A 16745-nucleotide genomic window follows, 5' to 3' on the forward strand; every position below is an offset into this window, starting at 1 on the left:
AGATCGTCGACAAGATATCTGTAAACAGTATCACAGTCTATCCTATGACAGACAAAAGGACTTTATAATTAATACCGTTGCAACTTCTGAATGCCGAAGAAAACGAACGAGGGACTCTAGTAGACCTGCAAAAAATGTCTCTAAAATTTATACATTTGTTAAAAACGGAGAAAAGAAAAGAGTTTGTAAAAATTTTTACTTAAAAACCTTGTCGATAAGTCATGGACCGGTTGATTCTGCTATAATGAACATAGACACAAATGGAATAAATCATTCAAGTCAAGATCGACGAGGAAAAGGTTTTCCAGGAAATAAGACTAAACCTGTCATTTTGAATGAGGTGAAGAGACATATAGAATCATTTCCTGTGATGGAATCACACTATTGTAGACGTGGAACTACACGGAAGTATCTTGACTCTACCTTATCCATTCTTAAAATGTATGAATTGTACAAAGATTTACAGATCAGCAATCAAAAGGATTTTGTTTCTCCAATAACATATAGGAGGGTGTTTTGTACGCAGTATAACTTATCTTTCTTCAAACCAAAGAAAGATCAATGTTTGCTGTGTGTTAAAGAAGCTAAATCTATTGAAAAATCAGAAGAATTTCTTTCTCACATAAAGCGAAGGGATGATGCTAATAGAGCAAAAGATTTAGATAAACAAAGAGCAATTCATGACAAAACTTTTGTATCAGTAAGTTTTGACTTACAGAGTGTCCTGCAAATTTCATACTCCGATGTATCACCTCTTTACTACAGTCGAAAGCTATGTGCATACAATTTAGCAATTTATGAAGCAGCTCCACCAAATAAGGGATATTGTTACCTTTGGTCTGAAGTTGATGGCCAACGAGGAAGTTGTGAAATAGGTACAGCTTTATTGAAGTGGTTTAAAACTTTACCTGATACTGTCAAAGAAGTGTCACTCTTTAGCGACACATGTGGCGGCCAAAACCGAAATAAATACATTGCGGCTCTTTTGTTGTTTGTAGTCAACCAGTTACCTATAGAGATTATTACTAGGGCCCGGAACTTTTGTAACGGTACGATACGATTTACCCCCTCCACTTGTTCTCCTAGAAAATGATCGGTTGTTATTGACGACCGACGATCGGTTTTTTATTGCGCATCAATGTCAACATTATCAACTGTCAGTACGATTTCACTGTTGTCCAAATGTGCAGTATTCGACGCTTTTCATCCGCATAATTTCGTCAAATTTGCTATTTATCTTTCTTTAGTTACCTTTAATTGGAAGTTGGAGTTCTGTTTGAGTTCGTATTATTGTTTTTTTTAAGAAGTGTTTTTAGTTTCCCTCTGTGGTAAAATTGTTGTTCGGATTTGAGAATTGTTCAACGAATTGCCGAAAACAATATACCTTTAACTCTTAAGGAAAAATATGGTTCAATAGCTCAGTATTTTATTTATGCTCCATTTACAAGTTGTGATGTTGAAAGATTATTTTCTAGGTACAAACTCATTTTAACGTCAACTAGAACGTCATTTACAGAAGAAAATGTAGGGATGGTTGTTTCAATATGCGTTAACAGCAATTTTTTTATATCCGTATCCAATTTGTGATTGATATTACAAATCGGATCATGTTTTTTTGAATTAAAGTTATAAAATATATTTTTTTTTAATATTTTCAAATCGTACTGACAGTTGACACTGACGTGTAATAAACCGATTGTCGGTCGTCAACAACAACCGATGAGGTGAGTTGACTTGACGCCACCGACTTGTTTTCTAGGAGAACAAGTGGTGGGGGTAAATCGTATCGTTCCGTTACAAAAGTTCCGTGCCCTAATTATTACTCACAACTTTTTAGAAAAAGGTCACTCGCACATGGAGGCCGATTCGATGCATAGTGCAGTTGAAAGTGCAAAAAATACATTCCTGTATTTTGTCTTAATGATTGGAAGACAATTATGACACTAGCAAGATCCAAGAGAGGCAAAAATAAAACTTCTGGTGCCTACATTGTAGAGCAAATGACTTACCGTGACATTATTGACTTGAAAGCATTCAATACATCTATACTACAAAATACAATTCGGGATGAAGGGGGAGAAAAAATAGAATGGTTAAAGATCAAACAATTAAGGTACGAAAAAGAGAAAAAAAAGTTTATAATGTTCCGATACAACTATGATGAAGAGTATAAAATGTTTAACATTAAAGGCAAAGCAAAAGGTAGGCCCAGTAATAATATTCCAAAAGAAACTGAGTTAAAGAAATGTTATACTGAACCCTTGCCTATATCGGTCAAGAAGAAAAACGATTTAATTCAACTTTGCCGTAAGGGGGTAATTCCGATCGAATACCATGAAAGACAAGTGTCCAGAACCCTCACACAATGAATATAGTGATGAAGACATATGAAGTTGAAACTAGTTACTACTACTTGTTTAATTATAGTCTTTTTTAAGTTTAAATACATATTCTAGAATTTGTATTGTTCAGTTACTGGTTTACTATTTGCTTAAATTAATTATAGACTTTTTTAATTTAAAATACATATTCTAAAAACTATATTATTTATAAAAATCATTATAAACTAATCTCACGTAAAATAATTGATTTTATAATAAGAAGCAAAAGTTAGAATACTAATAACTCAAAACCACTATCTGTGGACTTAGTCACTTTCTCTTGTATACCGACGATATGTTATATAAAATTTATCACGGAAACGTTTTTACAGCTTTAATAAAATAAGAAATTGTTAGTTGGGTATTCTTTAAATTCTAAATATCAGGAAAACTACTAAAGTTAGATATATGACATACTTATCATTAATTAAAGGTAACTTGATGGGCAATTCAATCAGCACACAATATACAGGTGTTCTATTTTTTTCTTTCTCAAACGGTTTAGCAACTATTGTCCGCCGGGATATTAATAACTCACCCTGTATAATCTATAATTAATAACCATATTAAGGTCGTCGTTTATAATTTAACCTCCAAAACACGATCAGCTGTTTATATCAACTTCACAAACTAAAGTCAATTATTCAAATTTGACCAATCACGTTTCATTTCCGTTTCTAATGTTAACACTCAGGGGTACCATCTATTTTTTATATTGTAGGTTGCTGCCTGTCGGGTAGAAAGTTGTTGGATAAACGCTTCACTGAGGTTATCTGTTAGGCAAGTTTATCCATGAGTTGATTTATCAATGTGATTTGACTCAACATTGATAAACCGGCCCTAAAAACGATAAATCGCTTAGTCAAATAATGTACATATAACGCGGTCCAATTGCTGTATAAATTTAAGTCAGTCTAAAGTTTTTTTTTTACAAATTCGTCAAACTTAAGGAGGTGAACTTAACAATATTCTTCGTCGAACATTAATGTTTGACCCGACTAATTTACACATTAAATTGAGTAAATTACATAATAATTAATTTAAAAATATTTTTTTATAGATTTGTATGGTGGCTTCCGGCGTTGCCGTTCATGTTGGCGATTTTCATCTACGACGAGACGAGGCGTTTCTACTTGAGACGTAACCCGGGAGGATGGCTAGAACAAGAAACCTACTATTAAGAGCGAAATAGCCCAGTGTACTGCCATACCTGTGTTGCCGTTTCGGCATCGCGCAGGACACATAGATTATTATATATACAAAAAAAATTATATATATATTCGATAGGAAAGATTTCGTTCCAACGCGCTCGCGCTTTCAAGCAAAAAAAAAATTGTCTCTGCATACATACATAACATTAACAAAGAAAAAAAAAATACATAAATACGTTTTAAATGGGTTTTATCGAATGCACAATAAATAGTGGAAAGAGAAAAAAAAAGTAATTATTACTACTAATGATAACGATACTAATAATTAATTAATTAATTAAATAATAACGATAATAAATTAATGGATAAAACGATATCGTTCCCTATCGATATGTTGTACAAATCCTGTTGCTAATTTAGAAGATTCGCTGCTTAAAGCGGTTTTATAATGTTAAGGGTGAGTGTGCGAGTGCGGTGGCCGTCGATCCTCCCAAAATTCATTAATTTTAACTTTAACACCCCACAAAGAAAAACACACCAACAAATACACACTCGCGCACACCAAAATTATCCTCCCCGCGATTAGAAGAGTACCTTCTTCATAAAGTGACATCGCATTCGCACATTAGATTTAAAAATTAATTAAAAAAATCGAGAAAATCAGAATTACGATACAGAAAAAAGTGGATTAGAAAAGTTTGGTTTGAATCTCAAAGTATATAGAAAAAAGAGATCCGAAGCTGGAAATAATAGAAGAGAAGAAGTAACAACAACCATTCACTGTCGAAGTAAAAAAAATCCAGTAGTAGCAATGGTGTTTTCTAACATTCCAAGTTGAAAACAGTAAATTGCCTTAGTGCTGTCAGTCTGTTTGGCCCGTATTTTGGGGGCGGAGGCGGGTATTAGAGTTAGCGCGGCGCCGGCGTCTCGGCAGGGGCGGGTTTGCTGTTGGGCCCCCACCGTGCCACCCCCGGCCCGCACTCCGCCTCTCTTTCGCCCAAACCCCCGAAAATAGAAGAAAAACTAAGCAAAAAATAAATAAATTCAATGTGAATGAACGAGGTAGTATTATTAGGCTTTCAACACTTAGGTTTAGCTAGAGTTGTAACTGTGTTGTTATATCGTGTTAAGTGTAAACCAGTCGGTCGTGCTCAATAAACATGACTACTAAATCACACGATTGTATAACATTTGACGTTTTATTATGATTATATCACTATTATTATTATTATTATAATTATTGCCACTACGTTTTTTCGTTGTAACGTTTTTTAGTAGCATAGAAAAAGAATTAAATTAAAACGAGATGTTTGGAAGCGAGACATTAACTAAAAGAAGAAAATTATAATAACGAAAGCGAAAAGAGGATGAGGAACGGTTTAGCAAAAAAAATATATATAAACAATAAACGCGGGCAGGCAATAACAGGGTGGGAGACGCACGTTAAACGAAAAGTCGTCGTCGTACACGATACTTAGCGGCCACACGTCCTATTCTGTATTTCGGTTAGTTGTGTCGCAGAGGATCTGCTTCGTAGGGCCCTATTTTCATATACTCTCTCGCGCCCTGGTCCGAGACCAGCCCACCACGGTATTGTTATCTTATTGTAAATATTTTTAAGTATCAGTTTATTATTCGCTTGTGTTCTTTTCACATTCATGTTTTAGTACATAAAGCTGTAAAAATTTTGGGTTTTAATAAAATGGATCATAGAATTAAAGTTTAAAATAATCTATTCTTTTTCAAACCTCCTATTAATCAAAACTGCACCAGCAAATATTATGGTATTTTATTGCAAATACTAATCTTAAATGAGATTGGAAAATATCATCATTAAGAAACAGGTATGCATAGAAGCTTGTTGGACCATTCTGGTGATGGAACGGATAAGATTTCTCAAAAACTAAAAGTTATTTTTCAAAACCTGTTGGTTCATTGGAAAGAGGACACTTGTATTAACACTTTGGGAAATTTTCATACTCATATTCCAAGAAATGGATTTTATACGAATTATCAAAAACAAAAAATCATCATTTCAAAAATTTATTTCTCAAAAACTAAAGGCGATTTTACAAAACAGCTTGCTACTTTAAAAAGAGGATACTTTAATTAATATGTAATTGGTGATATTTCCACAAGGATCCTTCAAGAAATTAATTTTATAGCAAATTTTGAAAATTATCGATGAAAATTGAAGAGCCTGGTGCCAGAATGGGATAAGTAACAAAATGTAAATTGTTCAGTAAAGGCAAAAAACTGTTTTAATTTCATGTTTGTGTTTATAGTTATTTTTGATACAAGATAGCGAAATGACACTTTTGCATTCGAGAACGAAAGTTTTTTTTTTCGAAAACTGCTATTAAAAGTTGACTTTTGCGTAGTACTTAGCGACCGTCAAAGCGATAGTTTTTTGTCAACAGGACGTAATAGTATATTAAAAAACAAGTTTCGTAAGACACGCTTGAAATGCGAGTTGAAAAACGAGTGGCGAAGCCACGAGTTTTTTAATGAATGAGTGCTTTAAGTCTTATGAAACGTGTTTTTTATGCTATTTTTTGTAATACGCGTTTTTATACTTTTTTTTTAACAAAAATAAAGTAAATTTTGACAATGTCGGGAAATAGGTATGCATGGGGGGGGATCTCAAATGAATGAAAATTGTAACCGTCGTCAACGCCATCCGATGTCACCGTCGATAACTAATTCTACACAAATTCAAATTTAAACAACCTTTAAGGTGGCTTATATTTCATTTCTTTTTTTGTATTCATCTTTGATTAATTAAGTCAAATTAAGTGATGTCAAATATAAATGATATTGATAAATCAGTTAATTTTTTTAATAAGTGTAATTTTGTAATTAAGTGTAAAAAAGTGTAAAAAACATTTAAAATTTTTTAAATGATAAAAATGTCGGTTATTAATCCTTGCTGTGTACCATCTTGTGATGATAGACATTAAAAGGTAAATTATAAAAATTATTAATTAATACAGCATAATTACTTTCATTCTGTATTTCTAGATATTATTTTCCGACCGACTCTATTATTCGAATGGCTTGGCTCTCTGGAATACACAATTCAAAATTATTTGAATTAATTAATGATAAGCGTCTAAGTAACTATTGTGTTTGCCCCAACCATTTTGCAACAATGTGCAAATATGTTGAGAAGAAATTGAAAAAGCTACCTACATTATGCTTACTAGGTAAATGAAATTTTGGATAAAAAGTTTGTTTTTTAAATATGTTTTTTAAATCATTTAGATTTATAAGAAGAAACTATAAATAATTGCTTTTTGTCACCACAAGATCAACCAACAGAAGATACTTCAGATATGCTGCATGGTATGAAATTAATTATTTAGTTTCATAATTCATAATTATATAATTCATTATATACCATATTATATATGTTTATACCCCGACATGCCATATATATATATTTATACCCCCACATATGTATGCCCCGACAAACTTCCTGGTGTAACTAGTTCAACTGTTATGCAAGTCTATCCTGGATGTAGTAAACAACAAGGTTGCGAAATTGCTTCAACCTCATTTTGTGAGGAAAATTCTGCCATTTCATTAGAAATGAATTGGAAACGGTTCCACCTAAGTGATGAAAAAGAAATAATTGGTAAATACCATAAAAACTGAATAATCATTCTTATTTAAAATTATCTTTATTTTTATAGATAAGAAACGGAGGAAATTACCTTTTACAAAGAACTGCAGCAATTGCAACCTAACTGGAGTAAAAAAAGCGTTGTGTCGCGCTAAGAAAAATGCCAGAATAATAAGGCAAAAGCTAATACAATTGAGGAAAAATCCTCAGGTATTGGTGAACCTCAAATATTTGAATAAAGAAACTAGAAATTTCTTTAGCAGCCAGTTCCGAAATCAGAAAAAAGAAGTGCTGGCTCTTACCATTTACAAACAAAGTGGTAAAGGATACTGGTTCTTATCAAATTTCTTTTCATTGCCATCCAGGAAGACGCTACAAAAACTGTTAGGGTAAACAAAATGTAACATTATTCTATTTATTGAACTAAAACTAGAACTAATAGTAGCACTATCACTAGAACTAACACTAGCTAGAAATTTTCGAAGTGATTTCGAGTCGTCTTCGATAGTGCTACTATTAGTTCTAGTTTAATTACACCGACCGTGGAAGCCTTCGTACTTATATTCTATTTATGTTACCAAAGTTTATTAGTTTTGTGAATAATAAATTATTATGTTGAAATTAGATCTTTCATTTAAAATATATTTATTTCCTTTTTTCAAAGCAATATTAATTGTGTTATTTTTAAATTTGGCGGTTAAAGTTAGCCCCAACGATCTGGCAACGTCACTCGCTTCGCTTCGATGCGCAGCGAACAATGTTGCCAGATCGTTGGTTAGCCCAGTTTTACACCATTATCCTAGTGGAAGTTGGTTTTAATCTATGATTAGTACTCTGCGGTGACATCGGATGGCGCTGTACGCAAGGTACAATTTAATAAGGTAGAGTTGGCCATCTCTATCCTTCCTTGTCTCTGTAGGTATGTAGCAGTTGGTAACACCGGAACACTTGAAAATAGAAACTTTGAATTGACAATTAGAAACTGTCAAAACACAAAATATATTCACCTGAAAAAAATGTTTCATGTACACCTCCCAAAATAAGAGAAATTGCTCAGAGTCAATGTCCTCATCATTGTGGACCTTGTATTCGATGCTAAGAAAGTGTTTAAACATCCATAGACAAAAATTGTCACATTGACAACTAGAAAAATTAATGACCCAATGTCACCAACTTGAACTGCTTCCATAAAATGTTACTAAAATCTCATTACAGCATCGGATGCTGTAAGGAGTCTCATTACAGCACCCGTTTGAGTACTGTTATAGCTTCCATTACCGTAGCGAATTACAAAAAAGTCTTTTACGTCCAGGACCCAAAAGACTTTTACGTCCAGCTACGACAATCAAAGAATTTGATACTATTACTTGTTAATTTATTGTTATGAACAAATTATAAACACAAAATAATCAACATTTAATTGTTTTATCATTTCATTTCTTGTTTATATGCAAATTTATAATAGTACATTTGTTCAATATGTGAGGTTAAATCGATGTCATAGATAAGATATAATATATTTGTTATATAGATGGGCAACTATAAACGTTTGATTGAAATGCGCAATTAGTTTTGGATACTGTCACCTACAGCGCTGAAATCATTGGCAGGCGGGAAATATAAATTAAATTTGGTATTTGAAAGGTTTATTGTTGATTTTTTACGAAAACATTGCTTGGCGACAAAACTTTACAATCTGTGCAAAACTTTAAACACAAATTTTGTCGTTTACAATGTTTTACAAAAAGAACATCAAAAAAACATGCCTAGGTATTAAATTATTATTTAGTACAGGGTTTATTAAAAAGTCTTTAAATGAATAACAAAGACTTTATTCTTTAATTTTTTTATTATTATTTTTACCACATTTTTTTTCGTTTCCTTTTAATTTTATTGCTTTTATCCAATGCTGCTTCCGCATCTATCGAAGAGTACTTATTATAAAGCAACAACAACAAATCGCTTTTTCTTCAAATCGCTAGCAACTCTTCCACTGTACACAATACAACGCAATAAAAATATTACTATGTCAAACCTGGTCAAACCAGTCAAACTGACAACTCAAATTGCCAAAATGGGTTCTGTAATCGAAAGCAACGCCATAAGTGACAGTATCCAGAATTAAACGTATGTTCCCGACTTCATTAATACGAGTGACTGGTGCATGATCGATGTGACGTTAAGTTTTTGACATAACATTAAATGAATTCTAAATGTCATTATCCTGAATTTGGTCTTTTTATTAATTTATAACTTTAGAATACGCAGTTTTCGAAAAAATGTTGTTTGATACACGACAGCGAAATACTTTTGCATTCTCGAACGATTTTTTTTGCTCGCTAAAGCTCGCAAAAAGTGATTATTTGATTTGTATATATAAGAATGACAATTTTATCTGAGCAAATGTCACTTTTTCCATATATTGTGAAATAGTAAAAAAACAAATTCTGGTGCAAGAAGGGGATATGTGAATCCATATTTAATTTTTTTGGTGAGAGGTTGGAGAAAGGGTAACATATAAAAATAACATATAAAACTTTTTATTATTTAAAAGAAGGCGAACAAACACTTTTACCAAATAAAATAAACAAAACAATTTTTGACAACACGTAATAGACATCAAAAATCTTCCTCAGAAGAGCTGTCGGTAACTGAATCGGAATGTGAGTTTTTATCACTTTTCAGCGAACGATAAAAATACATTTCAGTTTTTCCTACACATTGCTAATAGCAAATAGCTAATAGCATAACATTTTCATATTTTAAATGTTTTATTGGTAATTCACAGTCATACAAATTGGGAATCAGATTTAAATTCGGTAATTTATTATTTTTAACAGTATTAAAATGGGTTAAATTGTCACTCCTAGCAGATGAACCGCACATAACACCGTATGATTTTTTGAGACATTTAAAGATACGGTAAGAACTTATAACAAACCTTTCTTTGGACGCTGCTTTAGGGATAGTATTAAAAAAATCTTTGAAATGTAAAACGTAGTTCTTTATCATGTTTTGACTAACGGAAATGACATGAAAGTTCTTGCTACATGATTTTATTATTGTTATATACTCTTGTGGCAAAAAAATTCGATCGACGCGTTTTTTCTGGTTTTAGATGATTCCGATATAACGATCGCAAGGTATGCCCTGGCTCAGGAAAACGATGGATTATAATACCAAATCTACTATATTACATAAAGTAACTAAAAATCTAACCAAAGTGTTATTTTTGTTTTGAGCAGTGCAATTATCGCTAAATAAATCACCCTTAATATACATCCCTACACGCAGAAACGCTGTTCTTCTAAACAACTCTCTGTTATTTGATAGGGGGAAAACTAAAGAAGTATATCTATCTTATCGGAAATTTTCTGCTCTTTTTAGTGGTGTATAACAGGCGACGATCACGCGTTTGCGCAAGTACGTTTTTAAGCAAAAACTGCTAAATTCACATGTTTTAGCCATTTTTAAACCTTGTTCGGGTCGATAACTTTCTTATATGACCAGGAAAAAACTATCTTAATCATATCTATGTTATCGAAATTTTGCTGCTATTTCTACCACCAACATAAAAAAATTTAGTATTGTTCTCACGATACAAAAAATCATTATTTATTTTTATTATTTATGTGTGGTGCCACGTAACTTATCCCATTATTGCACCCGTCTACAATACGGGATAAGTGATTTTCTCTCACAATTCTGATTTAGTTGACAGAACATAATGCGTATTTATGTTAAACGATAAATACGAATTTTTTTAAACGTTTTTAACAAAAATCTCATTTTCTTAAAATTTGGCGTATATCCCCTTCTTGCACCAGGCTCTTCAATTGCAACATCGAAAATTTTATCAAAACTTCAAATACTGTTTCTTCAAAAACTAAAATTTATTTTTCAAAACGTATTGATTCATTGGAAAGAGGACCCTATTATTAAAACTTTGGGAAATTTTCATACTCATATTCCAAGAGCTGGATTTTATACGAATTTTTAAAACTTTATCGGCGAAAATTGCAATATTCGAAAAAAATTTCGATCGTTTCAAAAATTTATGTTTCAAAAACTAAATGTGATTTTTCAAAACGGCTTGTTGCATTAAAAAGAGAATACTTTAATTAATAATTGGTGATATTTCCACAAGGATCCTTCAAGAAGTTAATTTTATAGCGAATTTTGAAAATTATCGATGAAAATTGCAACGTCGAAAATTTTATCAAAATTTCAAATATTGTTTTCTCAAAAACTAAAAGTTATTTTTCAAAACCTGTTGGTTCATCGGAAAGAGGACACTCTTATTAACACTTTGGGCAATTTTCATACTCATATTTCAAGAAATGGATTTTATACGAATTTTTAAAGCTTTATCGGCGAAAATTGCAAAATTCAAAAAAATTGTCGATCGTTTCAAAATTTTTTTTCTCAAAAACTATACGCGATTTTTTAAAACAGCTTTTTGCATTAAAAAGAGGGTACTTTAATCAATAATTGGTGATATTTCGAGAAGGATCCTTCAAGAAATGAATTTTATAGCGAATTTTGAAAATTATCGATGAAAATTGCAACATCGAAAATTTTGTCAAAACTTCAAATATTGTTTTCTCAAAAACTAAAAGTTATTTTTCAAAACGTATTGGTTCATTGGAAAGAGGACACTTTTATTAACACTATGGGAAATTTTCATACTCATATTCCAAGAAATGGATTTTATACGAATATTTAAAATTTAATCGGCGATAATTGCAAAATTCAAAAAAATTGCGGATCATTTCAAAAATGTATCTCTCAAAAACTAAAAGTGATTTTTCAAAACGGCTTGTTGCATTAAGAAGAGGATGCTTTAATTAATAATCGAAAGTGATAACAGCGACAGTTCTGTTAGTAATGAATGTGGTGATAAATTACAAGCGAAGAGAATTAAACTAGACGAAACTGCAACAAGAGATTTTATATATCGCATTGGGATTGTTACAATGAGGTTGCTAAAGACAAACCTGATATAAATAAAGTTGTATTCAATGCAAAAAGTCCTATTGGGGTTGAACTTGGTCATTATCTGCAGTGTCCAACACCTAAAAGAGATACTAATTCCTGTGACTGCTGGAGTACTAAGTAATAGGTTTTTATTTGGTAACAATCCGGTATCTGGCCGGATACCGGGTAGTTGCCGGATATCCGTTCCACCACTAGATCATTCTATCTACAATTATACATATAAAGAAAAAACAACGAATCCGGCAAAACTTCTAAAATAAATGTTTCAATCTATGTTTCACTCTAGTCTATTTTGAATGCGCAGTTTTTTTATGTCGTTAGTCACAGCGTCTATCTATCTCATTCTAGATCTTCCCCTATTTCACTCATTCTTAAGATGTGTCCAATCCATCTTATTCTTTGAACTTTAGCAAACCTAACAATGATTTCTCTTTCAACAAGGTTGTTTAATTTTTCATTATCACGAGTTAATTACGTTCCATTAACTCTTCGTCATATTTTCTTTGAAATATCATTAGGCTATTCTCATCTTTTGTTGTAAATGACCAGACCTCGCTTCTATTTGTGACAACCGGTCTTATTATCATTTTGTATAATAGTAGTATCAATTTTCTAGACATCAGTCGGAACCATTTGCCATTAATAATGGCGTTAGACAAAGCGATGCATTATCAACGTTATAGTTCAATCTAGTTCTGCAATATACAATTGGTGATCTAGAAAGCGGAGGCAGAATATTCAATAAGGCATATCAAGTCTCTCTCTAAAACCTCTAAAACCAACTCTTTAAAATGAAGGTTTCTACACAATATTGTAATGAGCGGCTCTTACTTTGATGTGTGGGTGTGCAATGCGTATGCGACAAATTAGAATTTGTCACGCAATTATTGACATTGACCAAAAAAAATAGAAATAAAAGAAAATTTAATTATTAATCTTTCCTTTAATTATCAATACTATCAAAAAACATACCAAACAAAGTAGACCGTAAGCAATTAGTACAATGGTTACATAAAATTACTCATAAAGTTGTTGTTTGTGAGTAATGATGAAGATCATCGTTGGAACGGGCTTCTTTTGATCAACGATCTTCTTCTCCCTTTCTAGTCTCGATTATTTTTATCTCTTATTAACCCTTCCACTGAACTCCACCCTAGGAATTCCAACTCCAACTCATAAACACTCTTCTTCTGCATCTGTAAGTTTCTTCCATCACTGGAACTTTGAACTCCGTCTCGGACTCCAAGATTGACTTCAAAATAACGCCAAGACTCAATTCGCTGAACTCTGTCTCGGACTCCCAGACTGACTTCAAAATCACTCAAAGACTCAATTGAGTCTTCAACTAGACACTAACGGGTTGGGTTGAGTTGACTTAATTAAGTCAATCTTTGTGTCTAGTTGAAGAAGTTTAGGTTAAACTTAGCCGATTGATCTGAACTCATTTAACAATATGTTGAGATCCAGGGTTTGGTGGTCTTATGTCCAGTATCTATGGCAGTGTTTCTCAAAAGGTGTGCCGCGGCACATTAGTGTGCCGTGAATATCTTAAAGTGTGCCGCGAAATTTTGAAAGTCTTTTAAATTTATTAATTTAAATTAAATTTCTACTGTGCGCCGTACTCTCGTAAAGCCATCTATTGACTAAAGAGGAAGTTTCCGAAAAACCATCGGTAAAGCGTTTATATACATGTATATCTATAAACAAGGGTATTAGGTTATTCCCCGAAAATACTGTATATCCTCTCTAGGTTAGGTCCTCTAGGACTGTAAAACGTTTTGGAAGGGTTTTGGGCTTTTCTTTATGTTATTCAATTGTTATTGTGTTTTCGTGCTATTTATTGAATAATTAGGATTTCTCAGGAAAAATAAGGTAAGATTATTTATTTACTTAATTGTTTATATTAATAACATAAATGCGATCTTAACGAAATTTACATGTTTTATAACTTAGAACTGTTATAGAGTTTGCAGATTTTTGACAAATAATGTAATTATCCAATTTACTTAAAATATTAATATAGTCTAGGTGTCCGTTATTTATACATTTTATTGTAAAAAAATATATATATTTTATCACGAAAACAGATGAGGGGTATCGGATTTATATCGGAATCTTGTATGTACTAATAGTCAATAAGCAAAAATTTATAATAAAATTTTAAAATTAATGAAATAATAATAATTAGAATTAATAAATTTTAACATATTCTTTTTAGCTTGAAATGGATTTAAGAAAATTTTTAACTGTTAATAGTGCATCCACTACAGCTGCTGACGAGGCTAATTTTAGTAGTAGTTCCAGCATGGATGAACCTCCGGCAAAAAAGGCGAAAATTAATTCAAGAAAGTATAGTGAAGATTACCTTAATTATGGTTTTACATGGACAGGAAGCGTAGATACCCCATTGCCTTTATGTGTGGTTTGTGGGAATACAAAAACAAACGGAGCAATGGTTCCTAGCAAACTAAAACGGCATTTGGAAAAAGTTCACCCAAGTTTGGTGTCCAAATACAAAAATTATTTTGAACGATTAATAACTAATAGTGCCAAACAATCCCAAAAATTCGAAAAAGCAGTAAGGTTGTCAGATAAAGCACAAATTGCGTCTTACGAGGTAGCCCAACTTATTGCACAGAAGATGAAACCTCATTCAATTGGAGAAACGTTAATTGGCCCTGCTTGTCGAATAATGGTGAAATGTATGTTAGGGAAAGAAGCAGAAACTGAAATAAACAAAATCCCTCTCTCCAACGACACCATTAGTCGACGAATTGCTGATATGTCGGAAAACATAGCAAAAAATGTTCACCAAAAACTTAACAATAAAATATTTGCCCTACAAATAGATGAATCAACAGACATTAGCGGAAAAGCACAATTAATGGGATTTGTACGCTTAATTAACGGGGATTCAATTATAAATCAATTTTTATTTTGTCAAGAATTGTCGGGGAGGACAACGGGTAAAGAAATATTTGATTGCGTCGACAATTTTTTCAAAAATTCCAATTTCTCCTGGAACTTTTGTACAGGAATTTGTACAGACGGTGCTCCTGCAATGGTCGGTAATGAGAAAGGGTTCTGGACGTACGCGAAACAAAAAAATGCTGATATTATTACTACTCATCGTGTGTATTATACATCGAGAAGCTTTAGTAGCCAAAACTCTTCCTACGGAACTAATATCTGTTTTGGAAGATGTGATAAAAATAGTCAATTATATTAAAAGCAGACCATTAAAATCACGGTTATTCACAGAATTATGTGACAGCATGGAAGCTAATTACAATTGCTTATTATTGCATAGTGAAGTTCGATGGCTTTCTAGAGGACGAGTTTTAGCTCGTGTGTATGAGTTAAGAGAAGAACTTTGTGTATTCTTTAAAGAAGAAACGACTATGGGAGAAAAGGAGAAAAGAAGAATTTTGAAAACACAACAATTTTATGACTGTTTGAGCAATGAATTGTGGTGTGCAAAGCTGGCTTACCTAGAACATATCTTTTCACATCTTAACCATTTAAATTCAAGTTTGCAAGGACGACACGAAAATATTTTAACATCAACGGACAAATTAACTGCATTTAGTAATAAGTTATGCTTATGGTCAAAAAAAGTCGGCGAGAACAATTTAGAGATGTTTGCCAAAATTCCTGACGCTAAGAGAAATTTACTGGCACCTTTGGTGAAAAGTCATTTAGACACTCTTCAGCAAGCAGTTGCCAAATATTTTCCATCCATCCATATAGAAAAACATGACTGGATTCGAAACCCTTTTACTGGTAATACGTCAGACAGCAATCTTTGTCTTGAAGAGGAGGAAGAACTAATCTCCCTCTCATCTGACCGAACATTAAAATTAAAATATTCAGAACTTCCACTCGATACATTTTGGATATCAATTCATGATGAATATCCAAAATTATTTAAAAGAGCAATAAGTATTTTGCTCCAGTTTTCAGCATCCTATTTGTGCGAATTAGGATTTTCAACATTAACAACCATAAAAAATAATAAACGATCACAATTGAAAAATGTTGAGGACGAATTGAGAGTTGCTCTCTCAACAATAAAACCAAATATAGAAGAGATAACAAAACATCGTCAATCACATATTTCTCACTAAAATACATGTTTATTACAGGTTTCTTTATTTTGTATTTATACTATTAATTATTACTCATTTTTTATTTTATTATAGGAAATGTTTCTATATTGTTCTTATATTCATATTATAATAAATCTTTCTTTTAAATTCTTTTCTATTTATTTATTTATAGTTAAAAGTAATTTTTTTAAAGTTGGTGTGCCCTCAATAAAAATTTTTTTCGAAAATATGCCGCGAGAGAAAAAACTTTGAGAAACACTGATCTATGGATTTAGTAGGTGCGTTCCATAGCTTCCTCTGCATTGTGGCAATGTTTTACTAATTGTAGAAATAAACGATCAGAGTTCATCTTAGCAGAAGAGGTGAGGGCTCGGCTTGTCCGAACCATCAATTAATAAGTATAACGTAAAATTGTTGGTCGTTAAACTTAATATTTAGTGTAACATCTAGAAAATTTTAAAATTTGTATTTGTTATTTTAA

General features: G+C 32.1%; 2 protein-coding genes and 1 long non-coding RNA gene across 8 annotated transcripts in view; all 3 read left to right on the plus strand.

Annotated features, from left to right (window-relative positions):
- LOC111415914 (sodium/potassium-transporting ATPase subunit alpha) overlaps window positions 1–3804 on the plus strand; it is a 134147-nt gene extending 130343 nt beyond the window's left edge. For all 6 annotated transcript variants that reach the window (XM_023047807.2, XM_023047806.2, XM_023047803.2 and 3 more), the window contains one exon: window positions 3442–3804. In XM_023047807.2, coding sequence (XP_022903575.1) covers window positions 3442–3562 — 121 coding nt within the window. In that variant the 3' untranslated portion in view covers window positions 3563–3804. The remainder of the gene's footprint in view (window positions 1–3441) is intronic.
- A 2362-nt stretch (window positions 3805–6166) lies between these two features.
- On the plus strand, window positions 6167–7717 carry LOC111416892 (uncharacterized). The gene is made up of 4 exons (XR_011641037.1): window positions 6167–6495; window positions 6554–6738; window positions 6797–7169; window positions 7228–7717. It is a non-coding gene; the product is annotated as an uncharacterized lncRNA (long non-coding RNA).
- A 6662-nt stretch (window positions 7718–14379) lies between these two features.
- LOC139430472 (zinc finger BED domain-containing protein 5-like) lies at window positions 14380–15384 on the plus strand. Its single transcript, XM_071197525.1, has one exon. The coding sequence runs from the start codon at window positions 14380–14382 to the stop codon at window positions 15382–15384; it is 1005 nt and encodes a 334-aa protein (XP_071053626.1).
- The last annotated feature ends 1361 nt before the right edge of the window (window positions 15385–16745 follow it).

This window comes from Onthophagus taurus, chromosome 7, assembly GCF_036711975.1.
Source record: "Onthophagus taurus isolate NC chromosome 7, IU_Otau_3.0, whole genome shotgun sequence".
Classification (NCBI taxonomy): domain Eukaryota; kingdom Metazoa; phylum Arthropoda; class Insecta; order Coleoptera; family Scarabaeidae; genus Onthophagus; species Onthophagus taurus.